The 17,437-nt window shown below is 37.3% G+C and overlaps 1 protein-coding gene across 1 annotated transcript in view; it reads right to left on the bottom strand.

Annotated features, from left to right (window-relative positions):
- Positions 1 to 9,160, bottom strand: part of LOC104906097 (protein NRT1/ PTR FAMILY 2.3) — a 31,499-nt gene extending 22,339 nt beyond the window's left edge. The window contains exon 1 of the mRNA XM_010694814.4: positions 8,946 to 9,160. Within this exon, the coding sequence (XP_010693116.1) occupies positions 8,946 to 9,060 (115 nt within the window). The 5' untranslated portion in view covers positions 9,061 to 9,160. The remainder of the gene's footprint in view (positions 1 to 8,945) is intronic.
- Between the last annotated feature and the right edge of the window lie 8,277 nt (positions 9,161 to 17,437).

Genomic DNA, 17,437 nt, shown 5'->3' with positions numbered 1-17,437 from the left:
CATCTGTTCTATGGCAAACCAATCATAGTGAAACAGTGGGATCCTAGTTTTAATTTCCATAATGAAGTGTTGAGAATTATTCCCTTATGGGTTAAACTTCCTAATCTGCCTCTTCACTACTGGAGTGGAGATTCTTTCAGTAGGATAGGAAGCTTGCTTGGTAAACCTGTGTATGCTGATGAATGTACATCTAAAGCCCTAAGAGTATCTTTTGCTAGGATCCTCATTGAAATGGATGTCACTCAAAAGCTACCATCTGAGATACAAATAGAAGAGCCAAATGGAGCTACTTTCACCCAGAAAGTAAGCTATGACTGGTTACTACCATACTATAAGAAATGTCTAAAGGTAGGCCATAATTGTGAAGCTGGAGGAAGCAAGCCTAAAATTACTCCTAAGCCTGTTCAAAAATGGGTGCCCAAGGTACAAAATGTGGTTGAGAAAGGGATAGCTGCAGAACAAAAAGCTCCTATTGGTGATCCTACAGTACTAGTAGATCCTATTGTTCCCCAAGAGAATGTTGGTGATCCTAGTATTGTAGTAGATCTAAGTAGTGAGATAACACCTGTTGCTACTCCTATTCATCAGACTATAGATGAATCACAGGAGGAAGAAGGAGCTTGGAAGGTTGTAATAAGGAAAACTAAAGATAAGGGGAAACAAGCAGCATTTCATTCCAGTAAGGCTGTCTATTTCTCTCATGGAGGTCATATCTCAGGTGTTCCTGGGGGTGCTAAGGGACCTAGCCCTTATCTGTCTTGATGATTCTCACAACATGGAATGTGAGAGGGCTCAATGACCCTCTAAAACAAAAAGAAGTTAAAAACTTCTTAAATAAGTCTCACATTAGCTATATAGCTCTGTTTGAAACAAGAGTGAGGAGAACTAATGTTGCTAAGATTAGGAAAAGATTTGGGATTGATTGGCAGTGGGAGGATAACAATGATTTTTCTCCTAGAGGTAGAATCTGGTTTGGGTGGAGACCAGGTGAAGTTAAAGTTCAGGTTCTCTCTAAATCTGAACAAGTCATAGTTATGGAAGTTGAGAATTTGATAGGCAGTGTGAAATTTCATATTGCAGCTGTGTATGGACTACATACTGTCCAAGATAGGAAGGAGCTTTGGAGAGAGTTGTTAAATCAAACTGTTGAGTGTCATGACCCTCTTATCATAGGAGATTACAATGATGTCACTCATACCAGAGATAGATTAAATGGAGCTCAAATTACAAATCATGAGACACATGATTTTAATGATTTTATCATGAGAGGGCAAGTAATGGAGGCACCTAGTAATGGGTTATTTTATTCTTGGACAAACAATAGTATTGGTGATGAAAGAGTGTTAAGCAGAATTGATAAGGCATTTGTGAATGAAGAGTGGATCTGTAGGTATCCTGATGTCCAAGTACAATATCTCCCCAGTGGGATATCTGATCATTCACCTTTGATGCTTTATTTTGGAAGCAGTGGAAGGGAAGGTGGTAGACCTTTTAAATTTCATAATATATTAGCAGAGCATGAGTTTTTCTTGGATGTTGTCAAAGAGGCTTGGCAGTCTATCTCTGGAATCTACTATCTTCAGACAACTTGGAATAGATTGAAAGCAGTTAAGGAGGCAATGAAAGGGCTTCATAATCGAGCTTATTCAAATGCTAGACAAAAAGTTGACGATTATAGGCAAAGACTTAAGTGCATTCAAGCTCAAAGTGACCTACAGCAAAATGTTCAACTCCAGCTGGAGGAAAGGGAGCTGTACAATCAGTATAGGCACTGGAGTAAGGTGGATGACAGCATAATGAAGCAAAAATCAAGAATTGACTGGATGACTCATCGTGATACTAATTCAAAGCTTTTCTTTACTGCTACAAAAGTGAGGAAAGCAAGAAACAATATTAGTATCCTTTATAATGATCAGGGGGTGCTGTTAACTAAGCCTGAGGAAATTCAAGAAGAGATAGTTGGATTTTATAGAAGTCTTCTTGGAACTGCTGCTCCTATAATTCAAGCTATTGATCTGCAAACTGTGAGAGCTGGGGCAAGCTTAAGCTTAGAAGCAAGGAGTAGGTTACTGGTGCCTATTACTAAACAAGAGATTAATGATGCCTTGAACAACATCAATGATTCCAAGGCCCCTGGAATTGATGGTTTCAACTCCTTCTTCTATAAGAAAAGTTGGAATATTATCAAGGATGATATATATAGAGCAGTTACTGAATTTTTTGAGAAGGAAAGGCTGCATAAGCCTATCAATGCTACAATTATCACTTTGATCCCCAAAACAGAAAATGCTACAAAGGCTAAGGACTTCAGGCCTATAGCCTGTTGTACTGTACTGTATAAAATAATCTCTAAGATTATTACAAAGAGATTGCAAGAAGTTATTGGTGAAGTTGTTGACACATCTCAATCTGGCTTCAAGCCTAACAGACACATTTCTGAAAATATATTATTAGCCACAGAACTTATAAGAGGCTATAATAGAAGAGTGTCTCACCTAGGTGCTGCCTGAAAGTGGATATTTAAAAAGGCCTATGACTCAGTTGAATGGTCCTTTTTATATAGCATGTTGGCTGAATTGGGGTTCCTAGTACTTTTGTTAAATTGGATCATGGCATGTGTGAACACTGTGAGCTATTCAATTTTGATTAATGGAAACCTTCTCATCCTTTCAGTGCTAAGAAGGGCTGAGGCAAGGGGATCCCTGTCCCCTTATTTGTTTGCTCTTAGCATGGAATACTTGAGCAGGTGTCTGAGAGAGCTAAGCCATAATCCTGATTTTAATTACCATCCTAAGTGTGAAAGAGTTCATCTAACACATTTGATGTTTGCTGATGATCTTCTACTCTTTTGTAGAGCAGATCATAACTCAGTGTCAAAGATTTGTAGTGCAATTGCTAAATTCTCTGCTGCTTCTGGATTGCACATCAGTTCTGAAAAAAGTAACATTTATCTAGCTGGGGTAAATAATGAGGAAGCTGCTGATTTAATTGAAGTGAGCAATATGCAATTAGGTACTTTACCTTTCAAGTACCTGGGGATCACATTGAGTACAAAAAAGCTCACTTATTCTCAATGCAAGCCACTGGTTGAGAGAATCACAAATAGAGCTCAAGGGTGGATTGCTAAACTCCTTTCCTATGCTGGGCGCCTTCAATTGGTAAGGAGTATCCTAAGTAGTATGCAGAACTACTGGGGGCATATATTTCCTTTACCAAAGAAAGTAATTAAGGAAGTGGAAGGAATTTGCAGAAGATTTTTATGGACTGGCAACACCATGGATTCTAAGAAAGCTCCTATAGCCTGGAGCAAATTTTATGATCCTAAAACCTATGGTGGTTGGAATTTGGTTAACATGACTCTTTGGAATAAGGCTGCAATGCTTAAGTTATTGTGGGCTATTGCTGATAAGTATGATAGATTGTGGGTGAAATGGGTGCATGAGTATTATATTAAAAGACTTACCTACAATACAGTGAGTATTACTGCTAATACTTCCTGGTTACTTCGAAAAATTAATGATACCAGAGAGACTTTGCAGCTGTTGGGAGGATGGAATGAGGTGTGTAAAGCTGGCAAATTCAGTATTAAGCAAGCTTATAAGCTCCTTCAGGGTATACAACAGCATGTTCCTTGGAAAAGACTTATCTGCAACAATCATGCTTCACCAAAGAGCAAGTTTATTGTCTGGTTAGCTATTCAAAATAGACTGGCTACCACGGATAGACTTACTAAGTGGAATGTTCCTTGCAGAGTTATTTGTAGTTTATGTGATAGAGAAGAGGAAAGTGTCCATCACTTGTTCTTTGTGTGTGATTACTCTGCTAGTATTTGGAGAAGGGTGTGTCAGATCATTTGTGCTACAAGCTCAGGCAGTACCTTTGATCAGGAGTGTGCCATAGCTATTGCTAAAGCTAGAGGAAGTACAAGAAAGGCAAAGATTTACACAATGTGCTTCAGTGAAACCATTTATGCTGTGTGGGGTCAAAGAAACAACAAAATTTTCAATGGCAAGTGCTTAGATTGTAGTCAGGTGGTTAAAGAAATTATTTTCAGGGTAGCTTGCTTATGTAAAGAGGAAGATAGGCATTTGTTAGTCTATTAACTCTTCTATTTGTATTGGAGTTGTAGTTTGTGTGCTTGGGTTGTTTCTCAGGTAGAGCATGTTCTACTGAGTTGCTTCTCATTGTGTTTGGTTGTACTCTTACCATATTTTTTTGGTAGTCAATAACAACTTTGAATTGCCAAAAAAAAAAAAAATGTAACCGTGCATTGCACAAGTTTCAAAAACTAGTAAATGACAATAGTGAATGCAACTAAAATGGATATATAATGTCTCCATGAAACTAGTGAGTGTTCCGGGCGATGTCCCGAGTTGTTTCATTCTGTAATTTTTGTCTTATGAGGAAAAAAAATTTAACATCATAATTTGAAAAATACAAAAAATTGAAGTAAGAGTTTATGTCTACAATATTCTATTATCATTACCATTAATGTGTTAGGTATCCAAATATCTAACTACTTGTGTAAGTCTCTTAATAAAATATAATTACAAGACCTTATTATATTTTATTTTGAAATACTAAATAATGATGTTATATTGTATCAATGGTTAACTTCTCAAGTTTTATTTCAAAGGTTACATGTTCGATACCTTGTAACTACACAAAGTTTTTTTTTCAGTGGAGACATGAAAATAGAGCATTTGTATTAAATCTTAGAAGAAAGCGCCACATGACACATAGACATTCTTAGGAACGCCTTTTAATATATTTGTATAGATTATGCAGCAATTGAGTTTAAATAACAATTGATTACAATAAAACAAAGCTTCCTACATTCTAATTAGGAAAATTTGCCGAAAAACACTTTTAAAGGTTCAATTTTGCGAAAAAAAGTTATCAAGCATTCTTTGCAAAAAGAAACCATAAAAATGAATTTTTCTTGCAAGAAGAAACTTATTCCCATTTTCCAATGTGTTTTTTCTCAATTCCGACGATGACCCTTCTATCTTTCTTTAACCCCCTATTTCCATTAACTGCAGCACCACCCCTATACATCTCAAAAACCACACCCAAAAATGAGAATAGTTTTCATCTTGGAAGAAAATTTAAGTTTGTGAATTTTTTTGCAAAAAATGCTTTAAAAGATTTTTTTCTTTTAAAATTGAACATTTAAAAGGTTTTTTTTATAAATTTTCTTTATAATTAAGTGTGTCATGTGATGGTGTGGCTCCGGACAAGGGGTGAACGAATTATTGCTTTCCACATAGTGACGGACCTAAAATTTTTAATTATATTAGGTGGGACAAGTTTAAATATTATAAAAGAACCATATATATAAATAGTGAAACTTTAGTGACTGGAGTAAGATATTATTAACTCAAGTCCGTAATTTATGTGCACAACTTATATACACATACAAGAAATCGAGGTGTATGTAATATGGCAGAACTAAAATTGTACTCTGTAGTTCAATTGTACAAAAATCTACAGCGTAAGTGATTAGTTTAAAGGAAGAGAAGAAAAGAAAAAAAGAAGAGGAGGTGGGCAGAACAGGAAAAAGAAGCAATGTACTGCAAAGGGTTTCGAACACTAAACCAGACCAACCAACAATCTATTTTTTAAGATAAGATCCCTTGTATATGGAGGGAATTTAAGGATCCTAATTTACAAGAAACAAAAATCGAATTTCTTGTTAAAGGAGTAGAATGTCTCCAACAATTATACCAACCTTAAAGTATTTCTTATCACCAACAATGTCATACAAACATAAAAAAAAAAATTGTTAAACTCTGCCGCAGATATACTATGCTAAGAAAATGTGTGTTCATAGTAAAATCATAACGATTAGGCAGGGTATGGCCCGAATAGCCCCTTGGATTTGCCATTGCTTCCATATAAGGAAGCACTCCCTCCGTTTTTTCCAGTTTACTCACTTCACTTTGAAGAAGAATCAAGCAGTAAGTACAAAACTACAAATATGCGAGAGAAACTGAAAAAGTGTAGAAGAAACTAAAATATGGGTTAAAATGTTAAAAATTGAATGACATGGATGGAAAAAGAGGAGAAAGAAAATGGACATGTTACCAAATACAGGGAAATTAAGAGAATTTCTCAGTGGTTGCCTACAACTTTGAATTTTTTTTTTTAATCATTGATAGCCAAAAAAAGAGTTTAATTATTAGAAATAACCTTGAGGTCTTGGATATACTTGAAAATATCGCATTAACAACGAGTTTTCGTTAAAACGATTGTTAAAAGGGTGATTTTGAACTAAGTATGGTTCCATAAGCTAGAAGGACATTAGTTTCCTTCATAAAATCTATTTTGCCTTCGTTTCTTGTTAACTTCGTTTCTTGTTAAAAACATATTTCACCCGATTTTAGAAAAGATAGAACAAAAGAAAGTTTGTCAAGGATTATTTATGTTATTTTAGACACTAGAGACCTTAATTACGGTGAAAATAACCTTTTTAACAATTGATTATAGTAAAAATTGGTTGTTAATACTACATTTCAATATAGCCAAAATCTCAAGGTTATTTCTGATAATCAAACTTTTTTTGGCTACCAATAATAAAAAGCCAAAATTGAAGGCTACTACGGATTATTTTCCAAATATAAATAGTGTATATATTAAAAACTAAAAAGAAACAAACCTAAAAAAAGCATCTAGATTAAAAAACCAGAAGCAATAATATATTAGCCTAAATTGAACACAAAAAATCCTTTAGCCTTTCTTCTCTTGTAACCATCACCACCTCGTCCATCGTCTTATCAAGCATGCAATATTACACAACCAATCTAAATACCAAGCGTCTATACTACTATACTTGTTTTATGATCTTTATATATGAGGAATTTGGATAACGTACATGAATACTAATTAATTTCAAATGAAGAGAAATTACTTGTTTATTTGTATAATATGTGAATATGTCCCTAAAAAAAAAAAGGAAAGCTAGCCATTAGTCTCCTATTCTCTTCTTTCTCTCCTCTTTTCACATAAAACCCTCTAAAAGGGTTGTCATAATGTTTTCATTCATGGCAAATTCCTTTTTCTCTCTTTTGCAATTTATAGTTTGTTTTCTTACTTTTTTGCGTTGTTTTCAATAAGTCCCATTTATGTGATGGCTTTAGTCCTCTTTATTGGTTTTGTAATCACCCCCCTTTGCGATGGGTGTATTAGTTTAGTTTCTTTATGTCTAAGTACGGTTTGAATCCTAACTCCAGGTGAAGGTTATTTGTTGATAGGATTTTGTGCGATATTGCAACAGCGGTCAATACTTCGCATATAATCATTTGAATTTACTCTAGTTCTACATTAAAACTACATCAAATCATTAGGCCCCCTTTTAGAAAGCTACATTAAACAACTATGTGAAGAGGGTATTTATCGGGTTATTTCTACTCAACGATTGTGTTTTTGCCATATTAGAATTAAGTTTTTTTTTTTCAATTTGACATGTATTTTCTAGCTTTCGATTTTTATTGTACTTGTCGTATGACTTTATAAATGAATGAATTTTTACAACTGTAATCTTTTTAGCATATTACGTGCTCCACAACTTTTTAGGCCTATATCTATACAAGTATATTAAAAGGCGTGCATGACAATGTATATATGTCACATGGCACCTCTTATTACTCCATTAGAATTGTCCAATGTGTATATAAGTCATGTCAATTAAGAAAAGTAAAATTAGCTCACAACAAGATTTGAACTCGTGACCTCTTACTATTGTACATGACACAATTATCATCTCAACCAACTGTTAATCATGCTTTAAGTGTTCATATTATTATATTTGTACCTTTTAAATGCTGAGTTTTCCTTAATATTTTAATGAAAATGGAAAAAAAATACATATTAAATTTGGAAAATAATACCAACCCGGGACAATGCTCAGATCCAAATACTATTTTAATTTTTTGAAAGAGGTAAGAAAATTCTCCCAAAATGAGCCAATTTGAGTTGTCTTCTAACACTTTTCTTTTTCTTCGTAAATGAACATAGTTCTATCAGATTAAGTAATATTATTATTTAACAAACGTAACTAATACATGCTATCAGCTTTACGTGTTATTCTCTTTGAACTTCTGACATGGTGCCACATCAATTGTGACCAATTAGATGGATGATGTATCTTTATGCATTAGACTCTCTCCCAATAGCAAATTAGACATTAAAAATATAAATAAATAAATAACTCAACATGAAGATATAAGCATGTGACAAATGATTCCAAAGGAAGTTAAAGTCTTAACCTCTATACTAAAAATTGACTACTAATGCTAAATTTATCAAAACAGATAGATATCCTTATACATTAACCATCTATACTAATATATTAAAAGGCGTTCCTAAAAACGTATATGTGTCACGGGTTACCATTCCTCATTCAATAACATTATATCCACGTCTTTCTCTAAAATATATAAAATAGGACCATACTTCTAAAACCCCCCCTCTTCACAAATAATGTGTGATGTGGCCTTCGGTTGTCAGGCACAATAAACGCATACGGGACTAAAAATAGCAATAAAAAAAAACTTTGCCTCATAGACTAAATTTTATAATATATTTTTTACCATTCTTTTTATGTGATACACCTTTTTTTTTTATGCAAGAGTTTTTTGAGAGGTGTAATCACTTTAAAAAAAGGGGAGGAAGTATTATCTAACAAACGATAACACGAGGTATTAACCAGGCAAAAAACCAATCGGTTTATTTAAATATAGGAAATTTAGCAAACATGGAGGAAAAGATATATACACTAAGTATTAATAGGCAATATAATCAACTTTTCATTTTGCAAAAGCAAAACCTTTCATTTGTACACCCAAAATCATTTTAAGAGAGAAGAAAGAAAAGTTGAGTTAATTTTATTAAGAATGGAGACATAAATAGAAGTATAAAGAAGAGGGAAATTGAAGAGTGAGTACCTATGATGAAAGGAAAGGTAATCCATCCTCCTTTCTTGTCATTGACATATAGTTTCCCGTCCTGAGAAGATGCTTCATCTTCGTTCTTCTCATGCAGAGACTTAGAGTGTTCCATGATTTTGTCTCCTTGTAATTTGGAGTACTATGTTTCAAGGGTTCAGCGATAATGTAAGTTCAATCATCCACTACTTTATATAAAGAAAAATACAATTAAAATTCACCACTTCAAATTATAAAGTATAAATATCACTACTCTTTAGAGTATTTATATAATGCCCTAGTAATAATGACTTGTAGGGCAAACTTCAACACAACATTTTGAGAATATTAGACAGAACATATACATAAGTGACATGTGGCCACTATCTGTACATATTCCATAACTATAGAAATTAATATAATCTACGGTGTTCCGTACATTTATGCTTTAAGACTTTAGTCTAGCAAATTAGACATAATTATTTATTTTATATTATTACTCCCTCTGTTTCAAAATATAAGGCATTCACGCTTTATGAAAATTTGCTTTGACCACAAATATCTCTCAAATACGATAAAAAAAAAATTATATCGTTGGATCCGTCTTGAAAAATACTATAATAATATTATTTTTTTTTAAATTTTCTATCAACATTAATTGAGAGTAATTAACGGTGAAAGTTCAATCTCGAACATCGTACGTACCTTATATTATGAAACGAAAGGAGTATTATTTATATTATTATTATTGTTATTGGATCCCTAAGTATTAATTGAATCTATACAATATATTAAAAGGCGTACGAAATAAAGTCTATGTGGCACATGGCACTCTTCTCAAATTTATAATGCAAATGCTTTATGTTCATGTGTACTCCTCACTTTTAAAAAACTTTGTAAGTGTGAGTTATCGAACACGTGACGTTTGAAATGAAAGTAAGAACTTAACCATCAATACACCATGACTTTGTTGTTTAATGCTTCAAATAAAATATGACAAAGTCTTGTATTAATTGTAGTTAACTAAAAAGACTTAACAATTATATACTCCCTTTGTTTTTTTTATCGGTACATTAATGTATGCAAAACCATTTATGTAATGCAAAACCATTTATGCAATTTCACTTTCAAGCTTTTTGTAGTGTATTTTTTGATCCATTTAATGTAAAACAATGAGAAAAAGTAGTATTTTTGAGTGAAAAAAAGAAGAGCAAATGTAAAAGTATCAATATATGGTGGGTCAAGTACCCCAAATAAGAAAAATGTAGCAATTAAAAAGAAACAACAATTTAAGAAAAATTTAGCAATTAAAAAAATAGAGGGAGTACATCTTTAACACTCTTATATCGTAACTTACAAGAGAATATTAGTGTCATATTCTCTTACCACAATTCCTTTCAAGGTATTGTTTGCAAACTCAAAGCTTTCAATTTGTTTTACTTATCACGTCGTGACGTGAATTTTTCAATTTCTCAATGGACAAAAAATACGATAAGTAGCAAAATAAAATATGAAATAAAAAATAATAAGATATTTGTTTACTGTAACTGATCCAAGGCATCACCTGGGCAAAAAAAAACTAGTTGTATTTTTAAAAGTTTGGAATCACTAAGCAGGCCTGAGTTTAATTAGGTAGTACTTCCTCCGTAACAAAAAGAATGCAACATTTCCTCTTGACACGGACTCCTATGGAGTTTTTCTTAATGAAGTATTAGGGGTTTGGTTAGAGTATTAGTGGTATGATTAGGCTTGTGAGGAGAGAGAAAGTGGGTCAAAACTGACCACCATACCAACCACCACGGCCACCACCGGACCACCTTCACCAGTCACCACAACCATCGCAACCCCCATTGCCACCACAACCATCGCAACAACACCTTCATCACCACCACCTTATTTCTACCCAAACCGACCTCCAAATTAAACTCAAATCGCCACACGCTTACCTTTGCCCACAACCTGCGGTTGTTTTGTCCACGCAAACGAGGAAACCTTTCCCCACCACCCTCGACTGCCATGAGCGCCCAGAAAATTCGAACCAAGGAAATTCGAACAATAAACCCAGAAAGTTCGAACGAAATCAAACCCCGAAAATCAAACGAAATCGAAATCGAACGAAATCAAACTAAGATAATTCGAAAGCCAAACCACAAATTCGCGTTCGATTTGGTGGTATGATTGTGATGGTGGAAGTAGGTGCTTGTGGCGATCGATTTGGTGCTTGTGGCGATCGATTTGGTGCTTGTGGTGGTTGATTTGGCGGTTGGAGGTGAGATCAGTGGTTGGTGGTGAGGTAGGCGATGGGTGGTGAGGTAGGCAGTGGGTGGCTGGCAGTTGGTGGCAGCTTGGCAGGTGGTGGTTGGTGAGGTCAGCGGTGGAGGAAGGTTGATGATGTTAATTTAGCATGAAATAATTAGTGTTAATGCTTTTAAAGTTTAGTTGTTAATGATGTTTAAATCTTCATAATTGGGGGCATTTTGGCAATTTCATACTAAAAAACTTACCTAAAATAGTAAGAAATGAAATTGTTGCAGTTTTTGTGTTACACCCCAAAATTGCAAATGTTGCGTTTTTTTTTTTTGTTACGGAGGAAGTATATATTGTGGACTACCTCTCAAGCAAGTTTATGTATTATCTTCTGACACTAACTTATTATAAGATAATAGTAGGAGATGTGGTAAAATTGATCTAATCTGTATTGTAAACTAGCTAATCCGACTTTGACCAAATCAGATTGCACGACTAGAACTGAGTTGCAATTCTGTAAATATATGATAAATTTTGATGTATATTTGTACCATATAAATAATGAACAATACACTTGAAATTGACTTGATCACCTAATATTATCTGCCAACTTAGACTGGGAATGAAAGATTGTTACTTAAATCTGATCAAAGGATAGTTTATTTGAATAACCTGATTGACAACTTTATAAAATTCATCTCTTAAAGATGAAGAGTCACTCTCATCTCATAACAATGTATTGTGAGACCGTCTTATTTGAAAATTAAAACCAAATTAGTAGGCCCTTTTGAAATGGACATAATTACTTATCTACTACTTCCTACTTTCACTGTCAGGTTGATAGCCCCAATGCAAATCAAATGAATTATCAACTGAATTTGGCCCAAATCCAAATTGATTCGAACAACCGGTTTAATATTTTTATAATAAGCACCTCTTAATATAGAGAAGACTATTGATAAAAAATAGTTTGGTATATGAATTATAAGACAATGATACGCCAAAGTAAAAAATTTATAAAAGTAAATTAAATTATGAAAAATATGAACCAAAATTCATTAGTTTTGTTAAAGTTGGATATTAAAACATCTGAATCACTAATACGAATGGAAAAAAAAGCTTCCTATTGAAGTCAAACGGGAATTTTCAAATTAAAACATTATAATTCCAATGCTTAGATGCCTGTAATTCCAAAATACTATAATTTCACCTGGTCTTAGAGGCTTTGAGTTTTGTTAGCATGGTACACTGTTTAGTACACTTCTTATGCATTTCCTTAGTTCAAGCTACTTCAGCTACCATGACCTTTAGTCCAGTCTGTCCGTATCTCTTAGTAAGAATGAAAAAATGAATTGATATCGTGATTCTCATCCCATAATAAGCTATTGTGAGACCGTCATATATACTACTCCACCTTAAATCAACGAGTTGTACATATTACGTGATGACTTAGCAAGATTCTTATCTTATAACCTTTTAGATATTGAGTTCAAATCTTGCAATATGCTATTCAAAGGTAGGAATCCCCTTGTCCTCCCTCCTATTCTCAAGCACCTAACTCGTAAAAGCGAAATCTAAGATATTGTGCTTATACATCCGTCCTAATTTGTTATGTTGACTTTTTACATCAAAATTTAACCATTTTCCATTCATCATTATAAATCAATTATCAATTAATTACACCACAATAATATATAATATTAACAAATATGCAATTTTGACACTATTCCTGTAATATTCTTTTAGCAAATTGGGGTGGAAGTTCGTTTATTTTAAAGTTATATGGTAGTAAATGATAAGAAGGAAAATTGTTGTAGACTTGTAGTTGATCTTTAATCTTAGGGTTGACCAACCCTCTAAACGGATCTGAAAACTTGACATAAATAATACTTCCGAGGAAGTATCTTTAAGGTACAATTATTGGACTAAACAACTGCTCAGGATGTGTCTCCAACTTTGCTAAATAACATGGTACAGAGGCTCTCCAACAAATGGGTGACCTTGACAAGTTTCATTGAGCTGTCCCAAAACAGTTGACCCATAAATTGTGGATTTAGAATTAATTTAAGAGGACCTACTTAGAGCTAGGAGTGCAAGTCTGGAGCGTGAGCTAGATCTCTCTTAGTCTCGTGGAAGTAATTGAGAAAATGTTAGCCTTCTCTTGAAAGGTGAAAAAGACATTTTGGTGTTTTATCAAAAAAAACCAAAAAAATTGGCTCTGAACTTTGGTACATGTTTATACCAAAATTCAGAAAAATGGATACAAATGTCAAAATAATTCTTAAATTTGGCACTCAAGTGTAAGTGAATTTTTATATCAACTTAAAATTTTGGTATCAATTATAGTTACTTTAGTATCAACTTTGTGTTTTGATACCAGTAATATCAAAAGTTTGGTACCTCCACATACGAAAATTCTTAATTACTTTGGTACCAATAGTACCCAAACTTTTGCCCTCTCGAGCTTTGGTACCAAAGGTACCAAAGTAACTCTTACTTTGATACCTCCAGATACCGAAATGAGAGGCCTTTTAACTTCTCACAATAAGACGCCTATCCGGCCTCGAAGTAACCTATTTTCCGTCTTTAAATTGACTACCTCCTAAGCTTTATGATAAATAGTAGCTTTAAGGTGACATTTTTTTTGTCTTTTGGCTTTTCCATGGAAATAAATAGTCAAAAGAAAAGGAAAAAAATGATTTTTGTATTATATATGTTTAAGTTCATATTATTACAACTCTTATGGTAAGAATCGCTCGGTTTAGTACGGTTCATATCACTTCATCTCCTTTCTGTTGAATTTAGTTTTATCAATTCAAAAAACAAGTCAAACAAATTTAGTCTAAAAAAACAAGACCTTACTTAAAAATAAAAAGTATAGATTGAACATTGTTTCTGTCTAGAAATTAAGGGTTCTGATTCCTTTGCTTAGGGAGTACCGGGTCAGATTTGAATGTCCTGAGTCCAAAGTCCGTACGTCGGAATCCTGCAAAAGTAACGGTTAGACTGCCCCGGGGGTTGTTCCGGGATCGCCTCTCCGACGCTCAAGTCAGTGATCAAGCTTAGAGAGATAAAGTCTAGAGAGAGATGCTCTGGTTTGTTAGGTAAGAATTCAATACCTTCTCATTGATGAGGGGTTGAGTATTTATAGTGCTGGGATTTCCCAACTGTAGGCCAGCGGGGGGCACTGACAGCTGGGATGCCTCATCACAGGTGGGGCCCTCTGGAGGTTTAAGGAAATATTGGGCTGGATTATCCCTGGTGGACCCAATCCAAGAAGTAAGCCCAAACAATTAGCCCCACGCCAGGAATGGGAAACATCGGGGCCTTGCTGAAGTGTCTCCCGTTCGTGGCGGAACCTAGACAGTCTTGAACCCAGGCTGATCTGCTTTTTAGGCACAAAAGGAGGGCATGTGCCGACCCAGTCTCCTCAAGGAGAGGGGTGGCCAGTGCCGACCCGGTCTCCTCAAGGAGAGGGGTGGCATGTGCCGACCCGGTCTCCTCAAGGAGAGGGGTGGCATGTGCCGACCCGGTCTCCTCAAGGAGAGGGGTGGCATGTGCCGACCCGGTCTCCTCAAGGAGAGGGGTGGCATGTGCCGACCCTGTCTCCTCATGGAGAAAGGTGGCTAGTGCCGACCCGGTCTCCTCAAGGAGAGGGGTGGCATGTGCCGACCCGGTCTCCTCAAGGAGAGGGGTGGCGTGTGCCGACCCGGTCTCCTCAAGGAGAGGGGTGGCCTGTGCCGACCCGGTCTCCTCATGGAGAAAGGTGGCTAAGTCAATCTGGTCTCCTCAAGGAGAGGGGTGGCATGTGCCGACCCGGTCTCCTCATGGAGAAAGGTGGATAGTGCCGACCCGGTCTCTTGGCGAGATGGGCAGCAGGCGCCGACCCGAATCCATGGGAGAAAAAAAAAGGGGGAGCTTGAGAGCCGACCCAGTTTTGTAAAGGATATGGAAGTGTATGGCTAGTTTACGGCTCGGACCGGGGACCAATGAGTCCCATGTTGGTCCGAGCCGGTATCCACGTTCGCTAAGTCAATATATGACTTAGGAAGCTCACTCGACCAAGGAGGAGAGCCTCCTAAGGCCGAGCCGGTTGGACGCGGCTCGGATGAGGGGCCAATGAGCCCCATGCTTGTCCGAGCCGGTGCCTGCTCTCGCTAAGTCAATCTGGGACTTAGGAGACTCACTCAACCAAGGAGGAGTGCCTCCCTGGGCCGAGCTGGTCGGACGCGGCTCGGATGAGGGGCCAATGAGCCCCGTGCTTGTCCGAGCCGGTGCCTGCTCTCGCTAAGTCAATCTGGGACTTAGGAGACTTACTCAACCAAGGAGGAGTGCCTCCCTGGGCCGAGCTGGTCGGACGCGGCTCGGATGAGGGCCAATGAGCCCCATGCTTGTCCGAGCCGGTGCCTGCTCTCGCTAAGTCAATCTGGGACTTAGGAGACTTACTCAACCAAGGAGGAGTGCCTCCCTGGGCCGAGCTGGTCGGACGCGGCTCGGATGAGGGGCCAATGAGCCCCATGCTCGTCCGAGCCGGTGCCTAAGGTTTTGGACCACTGGCTGAAGTGACCGAGTGGGTAACCTTGAGCTGATGGACTGGCAATCTTGAGCTGGTGAACTCAATAACTTCTTGAAAACCCAAATGCCACGTGGCAACGGTGGATTATTGGGGTGCTTGAAAACATGTTGGCGATTCAACTTCTGGACATTTATGGCTTTTGTGACGATTGGTATTCTGAGGAGTTGTGTCTTTTGAACAGTTTTGGGCATTTGGGAGGCCCATTAAGGTGGTGGAGACACAGAGCCCGGTCCAAGATGTGACGCAGGACACGGAGATCGAGGATTCTGCCTATAAGTAGGAGAGAGGGGAGTGATTTTTGTCACTTTTACAATTCTCTCTCTCTCTCTAAATTTGAGTTTTCTGCTCTCTCTCTCTCTACTTTAGAGCATTTTCTCTCTCTAAGTCTGGGCTCCATCTTCTTCGTCCGACCAGGTACGCCTTTGTTTTGTTTTTTCGCTAAGTTTTTCTTCTCTTTCTTTTAATAAAATCGGCCGACCCCCTTCTGTTGATAAATAATGGGGAGCTCGTCCGAGTCAGTGACACCCCCTCCCTCACCTCCTTATAATTTAGCCGAGGAAGTGAGGGGTATGGGAATGGTATTGGTGTCAACTTTAATAAGTTGCCCGGATCCCTCGGCTGTGCCTGAGGCGCTTTCCCTCCCAAGTACTCCTTCGCAAGCCGAGGAGGAGGAGGCCGAGGGTGCCATCCCCCTACCTTGGGAGGTGTCCCTGGCCTATCCATCTTCGAGGAGTTACTTAGACAAATATGTGTCTGATGGTGTAGTTTGGATAGCTATGCCGGGAGAGGAAGGCGAAGCGTCGACGTCCGGGAGGCTCGTATATCCGGAGCTTGATCAAAAGGGCGGACCGGGAACAAAGTTTCCACTTCCGTCTTTAATAAAGGCTTTGCTAGAAGATGCTCGAGGCCAAGCGGCCAAATTTCAAATAAAGGACCCCTATATACTGGTCCGACCCGATGCTAACCATACCATCTTATCTCCACCGCCGGGATGCACGGCATTTTATTACAAGGCAATGGAACTAGGTTTAAGATTCCCGCTGACCCAATTTGAGAAAGACCTTCTGAACGCCTACAACTTGTGCTTGGGTCAGCTCTCCCCACACTCTTGGGGCGGCATTTTAGCGGTTCAGGTGATCTGTGACATCATCGGTGTCAAGCCGACCCTTACCTTATGGCGGCATATGTACAAGTTGTTTGAAATGCCAGCCGGGGATCATGGTCCGGGCTGGTGGTGCTTTCAGGCTCGGCGGGGCTACCGTACAGTCCTTGATCTCCCCACTTCTCAGAAGGGGTTCCGCCGAGGGTTCGCTTTTGTAACAGCCCGAATTTCCCGACCAGCTTACAAAGGATTAAGCACAGCGAAAGAGACTCTAGTCGAGGTAACTCGGACTATTACCATCACACTCACCGAACTAAATCGGAGAGTGTGGAACTCAATCCCAACTCTATTCAAATAAATTAACTATTATAACTACGCTCTGATTCTCAGACTCTATTCCCATGAATTTCTACAGAAAATCCGGCAGAGTTTCCTTTGAAAATAGGACAACGCTAAAGCGAGAAACAATATGAACCTGTTGCAAATTCAATTTATAAAATATTTCCAAATCCCAAAGCTCAACAATCTCAACGCTTTCGCGGAGCAACAACCAATAGAGAATCAGGAGGACTAACTAGCGACTTTAAA

This window comes from Beta vulgaris, chromosome 2 (assembly GCF_026745355.1).
Source record: "Beta vulgaris subsp. vulgaris cultivar EL10 chromosome 2, EL10.2, whole genome shotgun sequence".
NCBI classification, from domain to species: domain Eukaryota; kingdom Viridiplantae; phylum Streptophyta; class Magnoliopsida; order Caryophyllales; family Amaranthaceae; genus Beta; species Beta vulgaris.
This window is presented reverse-complemented; position numbering and strand designations above follow the sequence as displayed.